The sequence below is a fragment of the Ostrinia nubilalis genome, chromosome 20, assembly GCF_963855985.1.
Source record: "Ostrinia nubilalis chromosome 20, ilOstNubi1.1, whole genome shotgun sequence".
Classification (NCBI taxonomy): domain Eukaryota; kingdom Metazoa; phylum Arthropoda; class Insecta; order Lepidoptera; family Crambidae; genus Ostrinia; species Ostrinia nubilalis.
The window spans coordinates 9,274,940-9,293,241 of NC_087107.1; the positions used below are offsets into that span (position 1 = coordinate 9,274,940).

The 18,302-nt window shown below is 38.4% G+C and overlaps 2 protein-coding genes and 1 long non-coding RNA gene across 4 annotated transcripts in view; 1 reads left to right on the top strand and 2 right to left on the bottom strand.

The window, feature by feature from the left end:
- Positions 1-672: 672 nt before the first annotated feature.
- Positions 673-18,302, top strand: part of LOC135081888 (uncharacterized) — a 63,639-nt gene continuing 46,009 nt past the window's right edge. Inside the window, exons 1-2 of the mRNA XM_063976671.1 lie at positions 673-1,066; positions 1,663-1,804. Coding sequence (XP_063832741.1) covers positions 843-1,066; positions 1,663-1,804 — 366 coding nt within the window. The 5' untranslated portion in view covers positions 673-842. The remainder of the gene's footprint in view (positions 1,067-1,662; positions 1,805-18,302) is intronic.
- Positions 2,709-3,750, bottom strand: LOC135081765 (thioredoxin domain-containing protein 12-like). Of its 2 annotated transcripts, XM_063976558.1 has the most exons (3): positions 3,300-3,750; positions 2,899-3,079; positions 2,709-2,785 (listed from the first exon to the last, which is right to left on the bottom strand). In XM_063976558.1, the coding sequence occupies exons 1-2, from the start codon at positions 3,626-3,628 to the stop codon at positions 2,923-2,925; spliced, it is 486 nt and encodes a 161-aa protein (XP_063832628.1). In that variant the 5' UTR covers positions 3,629-3,750; the 3' UTR covers positions 2,709-2,785; positions 2,899-2,922. The 2 variants fall into 2 exon arrangements, with proteins under 2 accessions (XP_063832628.1, XP_063832626.1); XM_063976556.1 differs by having other exon boundaries at positions 2,709-3,079.
- On the bottom strand, positions 8,499-9,447 carry LOC135081767 (uncharacterized). The gene is made up of 2 exons (XR_010259258.1): positions 9,250-9,447; positions 8,499-9,017 (listed from the first exon to the last, which is right to left on the bottom strand). It is a non-coding gene; the product is annotated as an uncharacterized LOC135081767 (long non-coding RNA).

An 18,302-nucleotide genomic window follows, 5' to 3' on the forward strand; every position in this document is an offset into this window, starting at 1 on the left:
GTAAAGAAAAATGTTGCAATCACGGGAAATAGTATTTAAACTATTTTCACTCGTACGAAGTTGATTTTGTGGCGTCGAACCTTGGACCAGGCATATGGCTAAGCAATTAAATCGTACAGGAGGGTACAAGGAAGAGGGGCAGCCACATTAGGTAACACAGAGTCGTTCAGGAGAGTGCGAGGAAGAGGTGCAGCAACCGCAGTTAAGGAACGGCTGGGACGAACAAGGATAAGCGAATCAAACTCGTGAGCCTTGTTAGGGTTACACTGGTTAAGGCGACCCTTTACAAGGCTTGGAAGCATGTGGGTAACAAGCCATTGGACGTGGAGAGGGTCATTAATTATACGTATATTTTCTACTTTGTCGAACTTTAGCGCGAGAACGGTTTGTCCAAAACATATGAATTTGGTCTTATTCAATGCAGGATTAAGTGCCCTTCAACCGTCATGAAGACCACTTTTCGATAGGGTAAGTCCTTTACGCGGTATAACCGGAAAACCGAAAAAACGCCCCTTTCGGGGGCCCCCACCACTTAAGCACAACTCCGTCGAAGTCGAAAACTTAGGAGAGTCTTAATGGGCAACCAATGAAGCCATTAAAGCAAAAAAATCTTTTGTAGGAATTATTTCCGATTTAATCAATTTTTGTGTTTAATTCTACTGGCCTATAACTTAAACACTAAAAATGAACAGAGCTCAAATGAGTGCCGAATAAAATGGAAGATTCATGATGGGCCCATATCTTTATACCATACACTAATTAGGTAATTGATCCAAATTTTTGGACTGCAAAACAAAAGAAAGTATCACGTCTTCGAGAGAGAGAACCAATATTCGAGATAGATGATGGTAAACCAAAATCGGAACTGCAAGTATAAATTGAACTGTAGTCAAACAAAAAACGCCACAATGCCGTCAGCATTAGACCCAGGGCCGTTCAGCCAGCCTGAATGGAGCGACTCCAGCGACTCAGTAGAACCAGCACCGCTGCCTCAGCTGGGGTACTTTGTGCCGGTCAGATGCGCCTGCGACCGAGGGACGAGACACGTGTGCCGGAGAAGCAGAAGGTAGGTTAACTGAGAGGATAGACGAGTCTGGAAGTGGTTTTAGGGGTGAGACGCAACTCCTAAAGGAGCTCTACTAAGCAGTCCTAAACCTAGAGTTATTAAGCTACAATGTCATTTAGTTCTAGACTCTAGAGAGTCAGGGCGTCTGCTGGAGAAGCAGAGGGTAGGACAAGGAAGAACTGTCTTCCTAGTCCTACCCTCGTAGGCTTAGGTATGAAACCCAACTCCTAAATGAGCCGTAATGTGTCAGTCCTATATTGAACCAGACTGAATGGAGTGACTATGTTATAGCCAGTACCCTCTGTGTCTTAGGGTATACTTTCATGCAGGAGGAGACGAAGCATGACTGTGGTTTGTTAAGGAGATGTAGCGTTAAACGTGAGCCGCTTTTATTTGATGTAATGCTGTAATATTAAAATCTTACCATTTACTTGCCAACAAGTCTTGGTTGGCAGAAAATTCGGAGTCCATCATAGACTGCATCCCACTTAACAGCAGGTGCAATTGTGGTCAAATAATTGCCTTGTTATGCATAAAAAAAGAATCAATCTATCTGTCCAGAATCTTTTAAGCATTTCCAATTCTATTGTCCACAGAGAATCTCCCCGATCCCGTCGCTCGGTCTCGCAATGCTCTTGCAACAGCATCTCCCGGCGGTCGTCGGTAGCAGCGTCGCCGATGCCGCTGCCGCCCCTCAACAACACCGTCGAAATGTATGTGGAACCCGTCGTCGAAGATGTAAGTACCTTTTACTGTGTTCTTACCACTTGTTCCAACGTATCTAGCAAGGATCTACAGCTTGACAGCGGCCTTGGAGTGAAAAAGTATCAAGGGAAAGTAAAATTATCATTAATTGATCCACAAGTTATAGTGACTTCATTAGAGAAAAGGCATCTTCATAGAGAGAGATTATGACCATAATTTCTTTACCGTATAAAATGTCAAATGTTAACCCAATATTTACAAGAGGATCTTTAACCAAACTATTCAGAATATGCAAGATTATGTTTTGGTTGTGACACTCAGTTAAGATGCTTGAAGTAAGTTAAGTTACTTAGAATTCTACTGTTGGTCCTAGATTTCAAATCAAAACGATAAATCGATCAAAGGTTTAGCAAAGACGGTATAAAAGTGTCTTTGTGACGCATCTCCTTCACGATCAGCCATACGTCCCCGGAACTTATCTCTACCAGAACAAGGGTTCATTGTTTGCTAAAATGTTTTAGCGATAACTGCTATGGTTATCCCAACTATCCCAACTAATATTATAAATGCGAAAGTAACTCTGTCTGTCTGTCTGTCTGTCTGTCTGTCTGTCTGTCTGTCTGTCTGTCTGTTACGCTTTCCCGCTTAAACCTCGCAACCGATTTTGATGAAATTTGGCATAGAGATAGTTTGAGTCCCGGGAAAGAACATAGGATAGTTTTTATCCCGGTTTTTGAAACAGGGACGCGCGCGATAAAGTTTTTCTGTGACAGACAAAATTCCACGCGGGCGAAGCCGCGGGCGGAAAGCTAGTTTACCATGAGTCAGTTAGTACTGTTCTGTTACCAGTAAAAGCTTTTGCAAAATTGATCTGCCGCAAACTGATAGGCGCTCTGTCTGTAGTTAGATGTCATAAAAATAATGGAAACCACCAAAATCAAAATGTCTTGTTTATTAATCTTATCAACTATGAATTTTCGGTTATTACAATGTCCATTCCGATCCCGTTCAGTCCTGGAAAGGAACGTATGTGATCACTCATCTAATTTCCAATTAGCACAGCTAAAAAGGTGTATTTTTCTCAAATGGCACTAGGAATTTATCGTCTTCCATTTTTAGGTTCGCACCTTAGTTTGATAACAAGGAAATCTTCATACGTCAAATTTTTCGTGCTTGTACTTGTCGAGCACTCTTCTCATAGACCTGGCGATTTGTTCTGGTCTGCTGTAAAAGTATTTGTGCTGGGTACTCCCTTCCTCATTGTAGATGTCGCTATCGACCAATCCTTGGGGCGAAATGAAGAGGATTCTGTAAAAAAAAAGATATCTGATCATTTGAATCTGGGGGATTTATAAACTGCCATATTTTTCTAAAACAAAGCTGCTTTAATTTTAAGATTTTATATTTTGTACCACTAAATCTACAAAAAAAATTGCACCTCACACAGACGGCCAAAATTACCTCTTAATTCAGATTTCAAAAAGTTCCTATTCTCTTAGAATAATTATTCTTTACAAAATTAGTCTACCTGGGTATGTACGTCCCGTCAGGAGCAAACGAAGAGCTCTTCGGTTCCTCCTCATCCACCAGATTCACCATAACGAAGTGTTTGCTCAACGACTGGATCTCTGGTGAGCTCGCGAACTTCGGCTTCAAATTCTTGCATGCTGAACACCACGACTTATGGATGATCAGCATCAGAGGCTTGTTGTGGTGCGTCGCAATCTGAAGGCCAGACTCGAGGGACCCTGCCCACACATAGTTGTTTCCAAACCCGTTGTCTCTACCCAACGAGCTGCAATGAACCTTCTCGAAAATCAGCCCAAATAACGCTCTAGCGATGTTCCCAGCTACCATGGTCAGGGGGCGAGTCTAAAGGAATGTCCGAAGGGATATTGGAGACGCTATTTACATTTTAAATGTTTCTTTGCTTGCCGTTGCTCAGCCATTTTTGACAGCGATTGTTTGAATTTGACGCCACTTCAAAATCCTGTGGGTCTAGACAAAGTGCAAATTATAATCGCAAACCAGTCGAAAAGTGGTCGAAAAGCCCCTTTTTTGTATGGAGTTTTGACGGATTCGATTTTCGATTCGATCAAAAAGTGCGTTTTGTCTAGGGGGGCTGTAGGCTTTCACACTTCACTCAGTACGAGTAGCGCCATCTATATGTGATGCTCGAAACTAGATTTTAACTCGAGTCGAGTCGTATATCAATGTGCGTTTGCGTAGTTGAGTCGTGAATGTTCGCTGGGTTTTCTACAGATGGCGCTACACGCACTTGATATTTGTGAGAACATGTTTTTGAGCTATTTCTTCACAGAAAGTAGAAACAAAAAACATTGTTCTCCGTCATCATCATCTGTTTCCAGTAAATTAACATAAATATATGGTAATTCTTTCCCTATTTATAAGTCACAGTATTATGATTTTTGCATAGCCCAAAGGTCGACTGGAATAGAATGCAGAATCAAGTTCGCTTCAAACTTTGTGAACATTTTAGTCCATCGGCCACCCATTAATGCCCAATAGCAGCAATTCAGCAACATCAGCAGTCTGTCGGTGGTCCAATGTAATATTCAAGGATACGATTGATACAAACCTTAATCAGCAACCACCTTTTTTGCGTGTTTTATATTATTTAGTTGTACCAACCAGGTACTTACTTTTTTACCTCAAGGAAATCCTTTACAGATAATATTGTTGACACAAAAAGTTAAGGTACAAGTTAATGAGATCATCTGTCTGCATCTTAAAACGAACAGATACCAACTCAGCAAAAATATTAACTGCCCATTTTATTGTCTCAGCAACTCAAAAAGTGATTGTTCATTTGTCAGTAATTAAAGTGACCCATAAATTACATTAATTTCAATTTTATTTGAGACATATCTCGTCGACTTCGTCAACAAAAACTATAACTGGACATGTCATTGTTACACGCAAACGCACAAATTGAGTAACAAAAACCTAATAGGCTCATTCGCTACTAACTATACCATCAGGTGCTGTAAACACAATCCTAAACATAAATGACAACTTTTTAAATTTACTGGCGCGTATCGGCGCGTGGCATGCGTGTGCGCGTTTTTCTGCCATTTTCAAACTTAACTATGTCGATACGTCGCGCTCCATGTAGCCTATTGGAAAAAGCAGATAAACTATGATAATTAATGTAATTTGAACGTATCTCGGCAGAGCTCTGCGCTGCATCACTCTACCCATTTCATATCGTAGCAACGTCAACAACACCCGCGCGTCCGTCAATCAGGGGGTGCTAAAGATTAAAATATTTTACAAAAAAATATATCAATCTTTTAGACACCATAAAAATAATAAAACACCTTTAGCAGTGGCTTATTTTTATTCAAAAATAAGTTCTACTTATAAGCTGCGTTTTAAAATCACGGACTCTTCGCGCGTTGCCATTTTTTTCGTCCTGTCAAAATTCGCGCGCATTTTGTTTTTATCAAAATCGAGAGTGGTAACCAGCCAGTGTTTCGGTGCGATGATGAACATGTATACCAGCCATAGTCGTGGCAGGAACCCCTATGGGACAGTAAGATCCCTGGTGCCTAGAACCACGCCGATTCCCCCAGGATTGGAGGAAATGATATTCACTCCGCCTTATTTTTATCACATTCCGCCACCGACTCAGGTTCTAAACACTTTTCCTGGAAGGAAGAGACGAAAAAGGGTAAGTGGACAATTTATTTATTAGAATAATGTATCGAATTTAATGTTAAGAGATTGGACACATTCCTAGCCATAGCACATGGCTTGCGTCAGATAAGTAAATTATAGCCATGCGAGTTCACAACCCTGAATGAAAATTCATCTTGTGGAAACATCAACAAAATCTGAGATTATCTACTATGAAAGTGTGGACTGACAAAATACCAATTTCACATTGATACCACGATAATTTTTAGCGCAAGAAATGGATATTAATGAATAAATGTATGAATATCAGCAGTGTACGTACAACACTAGGAATGCATTCGTTTGGAAAAATGTTCAGTCATTAGTGTTTAGAAAACAGACTCGCAAAACAAATGAGGCACGATGGTTAGTTTTCTTCTGTTTCTGAACAAACTGCAACAAAATCTTTGCTTTCAATAAAATTTATAACAAGTGAAAGACGTAAATTTTGGGTTCCTTCTCTTTTGGTGTTTTTTTTCTTTGGAACTAACTAATTTTATAAAGACTTTCCGATTTTATAAGTTCCAACTGTAAGTTTCGGGAATACGAATTACAATCACGTTTTATAATTACCTATCTAATTTAAATATATCCTTATCAGCATTCTGAACATGAAACGAAAACGCCCCCTCACTGAATCATCGTCACAAGGATGAATCCCAATAGCGAAGTATCAGCTGATAAACTAATATAACCGTAACATTTTTGGCACATTTGTTATTAGGAAAGATAAGTTTTTAATACCTATCTCTTCATAAGTTTGTATCCAACGTTTTTAGGAAAACCTTAGCAAAAGTCATGTAACACATTTTTCAGGATCATCAATATCATAATAGCTAGTAAGTTTATGGAATAAATGACTATGACTATGACCTAACCCAGTGGTTAGGTTGCTAGTTGCAGAGTTAAAAGAAGAGTTTTGTAAATTACACAAAGATAACGGCCTATGTGCATAATTATTTGCAGTGTGGTGATTTTAAATATTTTTACCTTTGATTTCGGATACAATATTTCTATTCATTGCCTCACACAGGTCCCATAATGTAGTAAAATCCATTGGTTGTTTACTTGTCTTCAGCGCGAATACTTTTGCTTCTGTATCTCCCAATGAATTGGGACATCAGAGTGTATGACACGAAGAAAGACGTGGAAAACACCATAACATCAAACAGCAGTTTCTTCCCTTTCATGATATTTATTTTTAGAGGACTTTTTTTCAATTTTACATGGATTTCTCCATGAATTTTATAGTTCGTTGAGGTGTGTTGACATTTTAAAGTTTTTGATGACACTGACTGTTCAAGAGGTTTTACTTCTTCTTCTTATTTTGTTTATGGCCACAAGTGTTTTTAGTTTTCATTGGTTGTCGGCTGCTAGTGTAACAACTTCCTAAATGCAATAATTTCCATATTTTAAAGCGTTTTGAAGCTCCACCTGCCATACAGATTTGTCTGAAAATTCTTAGAATACCGGAGACTAAAGACAATATTATTAAAAAAAACCTACGCAATAAAAATAATGTAACGAAGACCAAAAAACCCTTCGTTAGATCGTCTATTGTTGTTACCACAACCCTTACAATAACTTGTCATGCTAATTCTTTTCAATTCAAAAGTCCTGGATTCGATTCCTGCTTACCAAGTTAATGCAAATTATTTAATTAAATGTAAGCCTACCTAGTTATAATGATAGTTCAGTTTATGTTATTCTAAAATGTTGTGTATTATGATGATAGTTTAATGAACAGAGTGATACCTAATTCTTTGAAGAAGATTTATACCTAAATAATATAAACTGAAATACTGCAACTGTGCGTAGTGAACAGATGGATTAAAGACAGTTACAAGCTTAAACTGAACTTGGAATTCGCTGGAAATACAACAAATTAACTTTGCTAAACGCACTACTAACTCCGGGTGAACTAAGAAGTTAAAAACTAATTAATGAAAGAAAGTCACACAAGTACAACCAAACATAAATCCAATTAACAGCTCCAATAAAAATATCAAATTACCAAACATCTCGTATATTATTAATAACTTTAGTCCGACACAAAAAGAAAACTATGTACAAAATAACACACATCGCGAAAATAAACTAAAATGTACTACAATATCCAGAGCGTTGAATTCTTAAGATTTAGGGAAGTCACTGGCACCGTTCGGTCTTATTTATTGTGGTGAGTTTCTTATAACTTTCAAAGTGTGGCCCGTCCTCAGTTCTGTTCCTCCGTCATTTCTGTGATCTTTCGACTGCTGCACCGGCCGGCTAGGACTGTTTCGAAATGACTGTAACGAGAACGCCCCAAAGGAGTAGGCTATACATGACGTCATCGACATCACCAGTAATACAAGTTTTAGCTGTTCCCTTCTGTCCATCTCAGAGTGGGCAACATATATTTAAATCCATAACAATAGACTTGTTGCCGATGGTTACTATTGACGCGTAAATTCATCCAAGTTTTATGTTTTTGTTGAGAAACATTGGCGTCGATGTGACAGCTGAGACAGGATTTTATTCTTCTAATGTCATCTGGATATGAACAGTACTTGTGCTCTTTTATCTCTGATTTTTGCTATGATACCTTCTTAGTCCTTCTTCGCTGTATTCACTGGATATTTTTCACATGAAATTATTTATTTGTGATGTAATAATGGTAAGCAGCGACCACTCCAACGGAAACAAAAAGCGACTTAACAATCTGCTGCATGGTATCTAATTTTTAATTTCCTATTACCTATTTCACGGTAATTTCATAGCCATACTGATCAATTTTGAAATGTTCCCTATCTCCATGGCCATGGAAATATATTATTCCCCTTCCGTTCAGGCATAGTTTAATGGCCATTGTTTTCGTTATTATGCTTACTTTGGGTTTTCCTAAATTGCTCGACATTATTGCTTAAAAATGTGGAGGAATTTAAGTAAACCAAGTTCTCGACTAATATCTTTCCCTCGTGGAAGCGGAACCTAGTTAAATTACCTATGCATAAAAAATAGATATTTACAACTGAAATAAAAGAGCTACTGTTTTGTGATACTTTTATTAGTTTCATCATTCTTCTTTATTACAAGGTTTCATCGGAGGATCTTTGACAGGTGGACAAGGTTCCTTCGGAGGAGTGCATTTCGGTTTCGCGGCCTGTTTACTACCAGAATCGCAGGTTCCTCTAATAATAGTTGTCGTTGGTTTCTGTTTCGTAAATTTCCCGAATGAAGCTGCTATGCCAAAGGCCGAAGCGAGGACGACGCCTATAAACGGGAAAAGTTTATGTCTCTCTTGCTGATCGAAGGGAGGGTTGGCTTCCATTTTGTCCTTGATCACTGATCGGTAATGCTTTTTCCCTGTCAAATGCCATAGGCGCGTTGGTTTGATTCCGTTGTTCATTGTGGAAACTGATGCTCTTTTGCTGTGATTTTTGGAGTTGGTTATGTTAGATGGTCAGCTGAGAAGGCCTGGTATTTGATGAGGATATGGTTGTATGGAAGGTTGTTGGGTCCATTATTTTACGGTAGCCATTGGGTCTTGGATTTCTTCTTACGAAATCTGTAATGGAAGAGGTATGATTAGTTAATCTTCTACAGCCTCTGAAGATTATAAACATATTCTGAGCCTTATTGGTTTGAAAAGTTGATCTTTTTCCAAACATTTTTGAAACTGGGGTAGCAGAACTGTTTACGGTAGTAAAGCTGCTCATAATAGTGATGGCAAAAGTATGGGATCAATCGCAAATTATTGCCTATTCCTTAAATAAACTTTTTACTTTAAAATTACTCACCATCATGGCCACCGAGGTCCTCGGCCGCTCTTCTCCAAAACGGTGGCTGCGCAGGAGAATAAAGCGGAAGCTGTTACTAAAACAATGATTTGCTGTTTACTCATTTCATTTTGTACGATTTTGTGATGTGAAAAACTGACAATTACAGTTGACGTGTACTGTCAATCAATATTTGTTTCTTCACGCATTAGTAAAATCTTTTTTCTAATAAACCTGATGTCTTCATAATAGGTTTGAAAATCTATACTAATAAAGAGGTAAAGTTTGTGTGTTTGTATATTTGTTAAATTGTAAGGGGTAATATCGGGATCTACTGAACCGATTTTAAAAATTCTTTCACCAATAGAAAGCCACATTATTGCTGAGTGTCATAGGTTATATAAAAAATCGAAAAATTCCACGCGGGCGAAACCGCGGGCGGAAAGCTAGTTATAAATAACTTAGAAAAATCGAACTGCCTAAGGCGAGAATTGAACCCACGACCTTCCGCTTGCCGGGCGACTGCTAATAGGTTGTTTTAAAAATTGACCATTTTAATATTTAGGCATTACTGGCATTACCTAAAGCTACCTATTATAAATTCTACCTACTCCCATGATTAGAATGAAACCAACCCATCCATTTATTAAACTCCAAACTAAATATTTTAGAATTTAGAGTAATGGATTGTTACTAATTAAATTCAACAGAGCATATCAGCCGCGTTCACCTTGTATTGTCTTAAAGTTCAATTATTTTAAAAGTTGTTAGTAATATTAATCAAAGGTCATGCCAATACTTTGACCCATTCTTGCCCTTAGCGTTATTTGCCCTTTACTTTTTATTCGTCTAAATTAACAGTAGCTGCTATTACATTACATTCATCAATTCAAAAACCGTCTGAATTTATAGCAACAAAAGACGAATGACTACACCTGTCCATCAAAGAAACTGGATCAACAACTCGCATATTTATAGAAATTGTATCGAAAAAAATGCCAATTACATTGGACAGTTCATTCCCAAGTGGCAACGTAATGTCTATTGATCGGTAACAGTGTGTGCGTTAGTCCCTGCGCAGGAGTGTCCTGAGAGGTTAACTCTCGCGGCCTTCACCAGAGATGCATTGGGACCGGTTTGATTTATCGACTGGATCGATCGATTCTACGATTGTGACTAGACAAATCTGAAATAAGGTCCGAACTCTAAATGAATCACATCTAAAATATTTCTAAGATGTTCAAAAATTAAGTCGCTAAAATCATAACTGACCACATTGTTGCGGATGATTCACAACTCCGAGAAAAGTGGTCAAAAATAGCCGAGGTCCAATCGGCGTGTACGCATAGCCTGCTATGTTTCCGAACTAAACTTTCAAGCTTCGAGGCTGAGTCCGCACCGTGCCTCCTTGTAGTGGGAGCAAAACCTGTAGATAGTGGCTCGCTTCGAGACGGAGTACCTGCGCGCGCGCCGTCCCTTTCCCTCCCACACCGGCGCCCGCTAGCCCTACAGCCTCTGTTTCACCGCACCACTCTGGTATGCAAAGATTGATAGCTTTTAAGACCATTTGGTTTTGAAAGCGCCCAGAAATCACGCGCGGTTAACTTTTCGCCTGGCGTCCTTACGAGCGAGACATTGCGAGGCACAAAACCAACAGCCTGTGCCGGAGTGGCTTTATGTTCATCTCGTAATGTCATTATTGCGGTTTATCGATTGAACTCGTAACTCAGAAGCGAGTGAAGCCCTAAGTGAAACGTGTGTTCAGTGCCTGTGTTTTCTAGTGAACTTTCAATGAAGATTGTTGTTTCCGTGTCCTAATGTGCAGTGGTTGACAATTCGGAGTTTCTGTGTATGATGTGATTGAAGAAATGGATCCAATGGCCACAGACAACGGATTAGTGGTGAACAATTTGAACCACGTCCGGACTGACTCTCAGGTAAGCGGCTCCTCCGCCGAGCTCAGTAGGTATAGATGGAGCAAAACACGTTTGCCGTTGCATACCTACCTATGAGTAAGTGCAATGACTTTACAATCATTTGATACATTTCAAGGTATCAAATGGGGTGACTCGGAATTCAACTTTTTTATTTTACTTTAGGATCTTTCTTTGTCAAATCCTGGTTTAGCTAGATGAGAAAAGGTGGCCTAAGCGTTAACTTAAGAATTTGCTTCAAACTTCAGTCGCCTCATGAAGGAAGTTAACTTAAAAGTTCTCTATGAATAAAGGCTGATTTGGGAGTTCCATTCTATGTTCCAAAAACATATTCCCGTAAAACACAAATAATCGGTTAGGATGATAACGAAAGTTATGTAAATATGATTTCAGCTAATCTTCCAAAATAAACAACATGACGTAACAGAAGGAATATTTTCCGTACTAATGTTCACATTGCATAACAAATGCCGGCCAAACCTCAACTGGTTTTTTACCCAGTTAGCTGCTGAGATGTGTGCAATACCTAGGAATCTTAACCACTGTAATTTGTACAGTTTCGTCCATAACATTCCTATGATCTGTAATTTCCTAGTCGGCTACAAATTTGTGAAATTATACGGACTAGAATACTGCAAAAACTCCTCCATGGACAGCAGTTTATATGTATAAGTATTAGGCTGAGTTGTACCTAACTTTAACCGTAACTATAACGATAACCGGTGCTTTTTGTATGGAGTTCGACAGAGATTTTTCACGTTTGTTAAAGTTAAGTAAGATGGTGCAACCCAGCCTTAGATATTATGGCAACATTGACTCATGACCATAAATAAACAGGGATACCGCGTCATCCAAAAAATACAACAGAAAGACGCTAAAGTCGCACCTACATAATATTATGAATATTATTTCCATTTTCCTGTGCCTTTTTTCTTCTTACATTGTTGTACATTGAGATTTTTCTCATAGACTCCTTCTCCTCATCATACTCTTGGCTACAGGTATCTGCTTGTACAAGATAAGTAACTCTTTAATAGTGAGAGAGGCTTTTAAGCATTTACCTAATAACTATGTAGGTACTTACTGCGTGAGATTTTTGCCATCTAAATTCAACTGAACTCCAATTAAATATCTCACATTTGCTAAAAGAACATGTTTGCAAACTTTTGCTCTCTTTATCAAAGCTTGCTTGAACGAAAGTAAATTTTTCTTTACTCCCCTTTGTTTATCGCTCATTTAAAATCATGTAACGTACCCTCTATCACCTGTCTTGATAACAATGAGCAAAACCCTAACATAATAATAAGGAGCCGTAAAATCGAATGGACCTGTGTTGAAAGGCCTATTTTTTGCCATCGACCATTTTCGGAAGGCGCATGTCACGTGACGTCATAGTTCCCGCCGAAACCTGTTTCGCGCCCATTCGCAGCTGTCGCGGCCAAGTGGTCGGGTCGCCAATTTATATTTTTATTTTTTCTCGGCCTCGAGCCTCGGGCCTTCAGCCTCCAGATACAGTTAACTTCACTAATTGTTAATTTTGTAACCCGTTTCTGTGAAAGGGCTGACTAATATTATCTTTAAACTTTAGTAAATTTTAAAATACTAGGTTAATAGTTGATTGAAATCTGATGAATCATGACAATAAAGTTTGTACTGCAGCAATCAACAATGTGCAATTGCATTGCCATTATTTATTAATCTTAAAATCTTGTTGCATTAACATTATGTATTGCACCGAATGAATTATCTTGTTAGGGACATCAAATAATATAATATCCCTATTTTTCAGTAACTCTAATTTGATATTAATTTTCCAACTAAGTATCTGTGCACGCACCTTCACCAAAAGTATGAATTTTGGTAGAGCAGATTTTGTACTGCATTATTGCAACCTGTTTAGCTAAATAAATTCTGATCAGTGTGCTAAAGTTTCAAGTGTTTGATATTTTCCAAGTTTTTTGTTTTAAGCCACGATATAATTAATAATTTCTTTTTAACTAATCTCTGCCCCCGTTTCTGCTCCATTTGCTGGATGTTTAGCGAATACCTGAGTGCCTGAATCGTGTGAGCTATGCAAAAATGCACCGATCTAAATACGTGGAGCAGAATGAGTCACTCGATTCCCACGATCGAACCAGGTTCAGGCTTAAGTTTCCGGCCATTATTTATTCTGTACTTAATCTATAAAACCAACGACCTTATAAACTTGATAATTAGGAGTCAGTAGCACGGAACATTTTCTCTCATCGAAATTTATAACCATTTGATTCTAAGTTGAACCTATCTATTGGCACATAACGTCGCGTCTATTCCTTAGTGTCTGGAGTTCTGAACAAACCTCAAGAGGATTTGAGACACTATTTTATCAAAGATGTTACGGTTAAATATATGTAATAAATAAATAAATAGTCAACCGCCTCTGTGGTCTAGTGGTGAGACCACCTGCTTCAGACGCAGAGGTCCCGGGTTCGATTCCCAGTGGGGGCAGATTTTCTGTTCGGTTTGGTTGGTGGTAGGGCTTGTTCTAAGTGCGCCTGGCTAGCTACCACCATCTTACCTAAGTCTGTCGCCATAACAACAATGTTAACAGCATTATTGTGTTCCGGCAGTTAGAGGTAAAGATAGCCAGTTCCTCCGTGGTTAAGGATTCCGGGTGAAGCTCGCTTCCACCTTCGGCCTGATCGTCATTTACCATCAGGTGAGATACAGGCCAAGAGCTTCCTCGTTGTGGATAAAAAAAAAGTCGCAGGTTAATAAAGAAAGAAAGAAAGAACATTTACCTACATTATTTTCATTTATGACATCCTAACACGGCCTAAACGACAAAAAACAATGACGTGTTTCAATATCAACATAACGAATCATGGTAACGAGACAGCGAGAGCTCATTTCTGCCATCTTTTTCTTTAAAACGATGTTCTGACTGATGGATCCATAATAGAATAGAATGGATAGTTTACTTGTACCGTTAACCACACCTCCACGTTCGAATGTTTACACTTGAATACACGTAGCTTTCTTTTGCAACTTTGTTCATTTGAAAGATGAACGAGAACAACAATCGGCAAAGAGTATAACTTTCCACTAAGTATATTTTATTTTTAATGCTGCTATATAGGATGTAATAATAGGATGTAATATTCGCTAAAAATTCCACTTTCGTTTGTAATTTTTTTTTGGTGGATGCGTTTATTATAAGTCACAAATCACCTAAATAAATATGGCGAGTATTGAAATCAACATCCTTTATTTCAGGGTGCAAAATGTGGTGATGAAAACGAATAACTTTAAAAATTTCCGTTTAAAACAAAATTCCCTCTTAATCTAGGTCGACATAATTTTGCGGACTATTTATTGATTGTTAAACTTAATATCCTTACTAGAATGAGTCATGCTGACCTATTCCTAGATTTAATTTAGCTCGTTTAAAATGTAGATCTAGATCTTTTCGATATTAATAAATAATGTATTATGCACGCGACTGAGCTCAAATTATCCTCCAACACCGCTACCAGCCACAATCCAGTATCCAAATACAGACGGGTGTAATGTGTAATGTAAGATTACGTGTAATGTAACACGAATTCTACGTGTGGACGGCACTACGAGCATTACATGTAAAGTGTTTCCCATACTGTTTCCATTACATTACACGAAACATTCTATTACTTGTTACACCCGTCTGGACCCGGCATTAAAACTAACTAAGAAATTAATAAAAAAAGGTTTAGCACTTAATAATACTTACCTACTTGCTTGCTTTAAATCCTGCTAACAGTGCATGCCCAGTTTACTCTGTTTTATTAATACAACATCAATCTGCCTTATTCTTGTGTGAAGATAGATTTATTCTGATTTTAGAACGAATGAATGAAGGGGCTAGTTGTACGAATCACTGATATAGGCCGTCTGCACTACTTCCCGTCTAAATCGAAAATAACCGAGATCCGAAGTCAACAGGACTAACTAACTTAAAGGCGACAAGAATATCTCAGTAGCTGGACTTTAGTTAGCACCTCCGTAAATTCAAAACCAATATTCGAGAGTTTCTGAGATTATTCTTACCAAATAGAAAATTTGAATAACCATCAATAGCATTCGGATAGTATCGGGATTTCAAGTCTTTGGTTTTTTCTTAGTGTCTTCTTGGAAATATTGGAAAAACTCTGCAAATCATCAAACGTACGGTGAAAATTTATTTCTTGTAGTATACAAATAAAATACCTACTGTATAATATTTTTAGGTCATGCGCTTTTTAAATAATTTTTAAAAGTTTTCGACTTCTACCATGAAGTTGGTCACAAGTAGAGATTGCAAATATTCGATAGTTTTCCATTTCGAATATTCGAATATTTTTTCAGTGATATTCGAATATTATTCGAATATTCGAATATTTTCAAAAAAATAAAAAGCACTTAAAATATCAATGTTTTTATTGCTTTAGGAACGAATATTTTAACTATTTAACAATATAGTTTTTAAAACAGTTATAAAATTCTCATCATCATCATCATTTCAGCCATAGGACGTCCACTGCTGAACATAGGCCTCTCTCAATGACTTTCACAATGACCGGTTGGCAGCGGCCTGTATCCAGAGCCTTAAATTCCCGCTACTATATGTGGTCCTCGGTCCACCTTGTGGGTGAACGTCTCACGCTGCGCTTTGTAGTACGTGGCCTCCACTCCAGAACCTTGCTGCCCCATCGGCCATCAGTTCTGCGTATTATGTGATCTGCCCATTGCCACTTCAGCTTGCTAATCCGTTGGGCTATGTCAGCGGCTTTAGTTCGTTTAAGAAAGAAGAAAGAAAGAAATCTTTAGGATCTCCTCATTTCTGATTCGATGTCGTAAAGAAACACCGAGCATAGCCCTCCCCATAGCACGCTGTGCAACTTTGAGCTTATTTTATAAGGCCTATTCTATTGTCGGCTGCCCAGTCGAGTTGGATTCGACGATTTACCTTTTTCTCGAAATTTGATCTACCTAGCCGAATCGTTTTTCAGAGGTAGACATACTTGTCAACTGTCTCGAGGATCGAGCTCTAACCGAAACATGGACGTTGGACATAAGCTTCGTTTTTTCCATGTTCATCCGAAGGCCTACCTGTTGGGCGACTCGATTAAGGTCTTTGAGCATTGTGCCGAGGTCTTCAAGCGATTCTTCCATGACCACAATATCGTCAGCAAACCGCAGCTGAGTGATGTATTTGCCATTGATAGGTATTTATGCCGAATTCTTTCCATTCAGGGAGCTTGAAAGCGTCTTCCAATGCAGCCGTCAACGGTTTCGGAGATATAACATCACCCTATCTCACGCATCGCCGGAGGAATCGCCCTCACCGGAGAGACTGCAGCACTGCCTAAGTCCCGATCGAATCAAAGGCCTTCTCATAGTCCAAGAAGAGCACCACCACGCTTTTATCCCATGCCTCTGGCGTTGTTCCCTGAAGTAAGACGGAGTTAAAGAGTATCTGAACGAGTTTCCATGTTCCACCTGCGTTCAGAAGCTCCGAGGTTATTCCGTCATCACCTGGTGCCTTGTTGTTCTTTAGCTGTTTGAGAGCCTTCCTAATCTCGTATAGGCTGATATACGGGATGTCTTTGGTATAGTGTCGCGTTAACCTAGCTCTTGCGTCTATTGCTGAGCTATTAACAGGTTTGGAGGTAATTAGCTGTCCATAAATCTTTTCGATCTCACCCAGTACCTCGGCTTTTGTTTGACGTTATCGTCCGCCATCTTCAGCATCGTCAGCTAACTTTGCTCAATAGAGTCGTCTTTCAAATTATTTGGAATCTTGGTTTCGCTCTATCGCCTCTTTTATACTATTTGTATCAAAGTTGCGAATAATAAAAATATGATTGAAAAAACAAAAAACACAACTACGTAAAAATGAACAGAAAAGATAGAAACAAGACAACTTAGTGTTCACAAATGCAGTCGGAAGCATCAATAACTAGTTCTTTTAGTTGGTGATATGTATCTGATGCCTCCGACTGCATTTGCAAACACTAAGTCGTCTTCTTTCTATATTTTCTATTTATTTTTGTAATATTCGAATATTCGAATACATGTAAATTTGCTATTCGAATACTAATTTGAAATGAAAATTCGAATATTCGAATATTCGAATATTCGATTGCAATCCCTAGTCACAAGTGCATTCCCGCCATAATCTACATTTTTGTCTCGATGTTTTCGCGCATTTTCTTTGAACCATAACCGCGCAGCGCAGCTGAATGCCCAGCTAACAGTTAAAAGCAACTCTCTCCTGGCAACTATTGATTTAATTAATGATTGAAACTAATTGTCCATGCAGATTGCAATTCAGAGTGATTCCCAACTTGTGTTATTTACATAATGGGTACACGCGTGCACTAACATTACAGGCTTAAGAATTGGTTACATTGTGCAATGTAAAGTCGCGTAACGTTACGAATACGAACGAAGGAAAGTAATTTCATTAAGCTAACATACTGTTATTATTCTAATGTATTCAAACAGGGGTACTTAGTAGTTTATTTAGCATTAGCATTTGCATAGTTAATCGAATCCTGGACCGCTTAGAGCTGAGTCAGAATTGTCTTTTTCAAAAATAAGATTAATAAAAAAAATCCATTCATCATTACAATTTTGCGCGTTTATGATATTATTAAAATATTCATCACTTCAAAGTTGATTTGATTGATTTTATAGTGGTAAAGCACACAGGCATAAAATGCATAATCTCGTTTAACTGCTGACTTTCTTAACCACCGTTTAGTAACAGCCGGCTAAGCGAGACGGGTTCCTCAATGGAAATCTCGTACCATCTTTGGCTCTGATATACGCTCCGTAAGAAACCAATTAATTAAGTTGCTGTACAGCTAGGTTGTTATAAAATATATTAGCTAGGTGCTTTCTGAACTCTCCTAAGTAATTGGTTTCTCATTTCCCACGGCTTACATGAGGTAAATAGACATTTATTGCAGATTTTATACTATTATCCTTTCCCACATTAAATGTACCTACGCTTCCTGAATAAACATACCATCCATAGTAAGCCTAGAAAACTATTGAGAAATATGAAGGAATATATTTTACCTCAAAGTTAAAAGTTATTGGAACTTTTACTTTCCTACAAACCAGTTTCGGATCTCG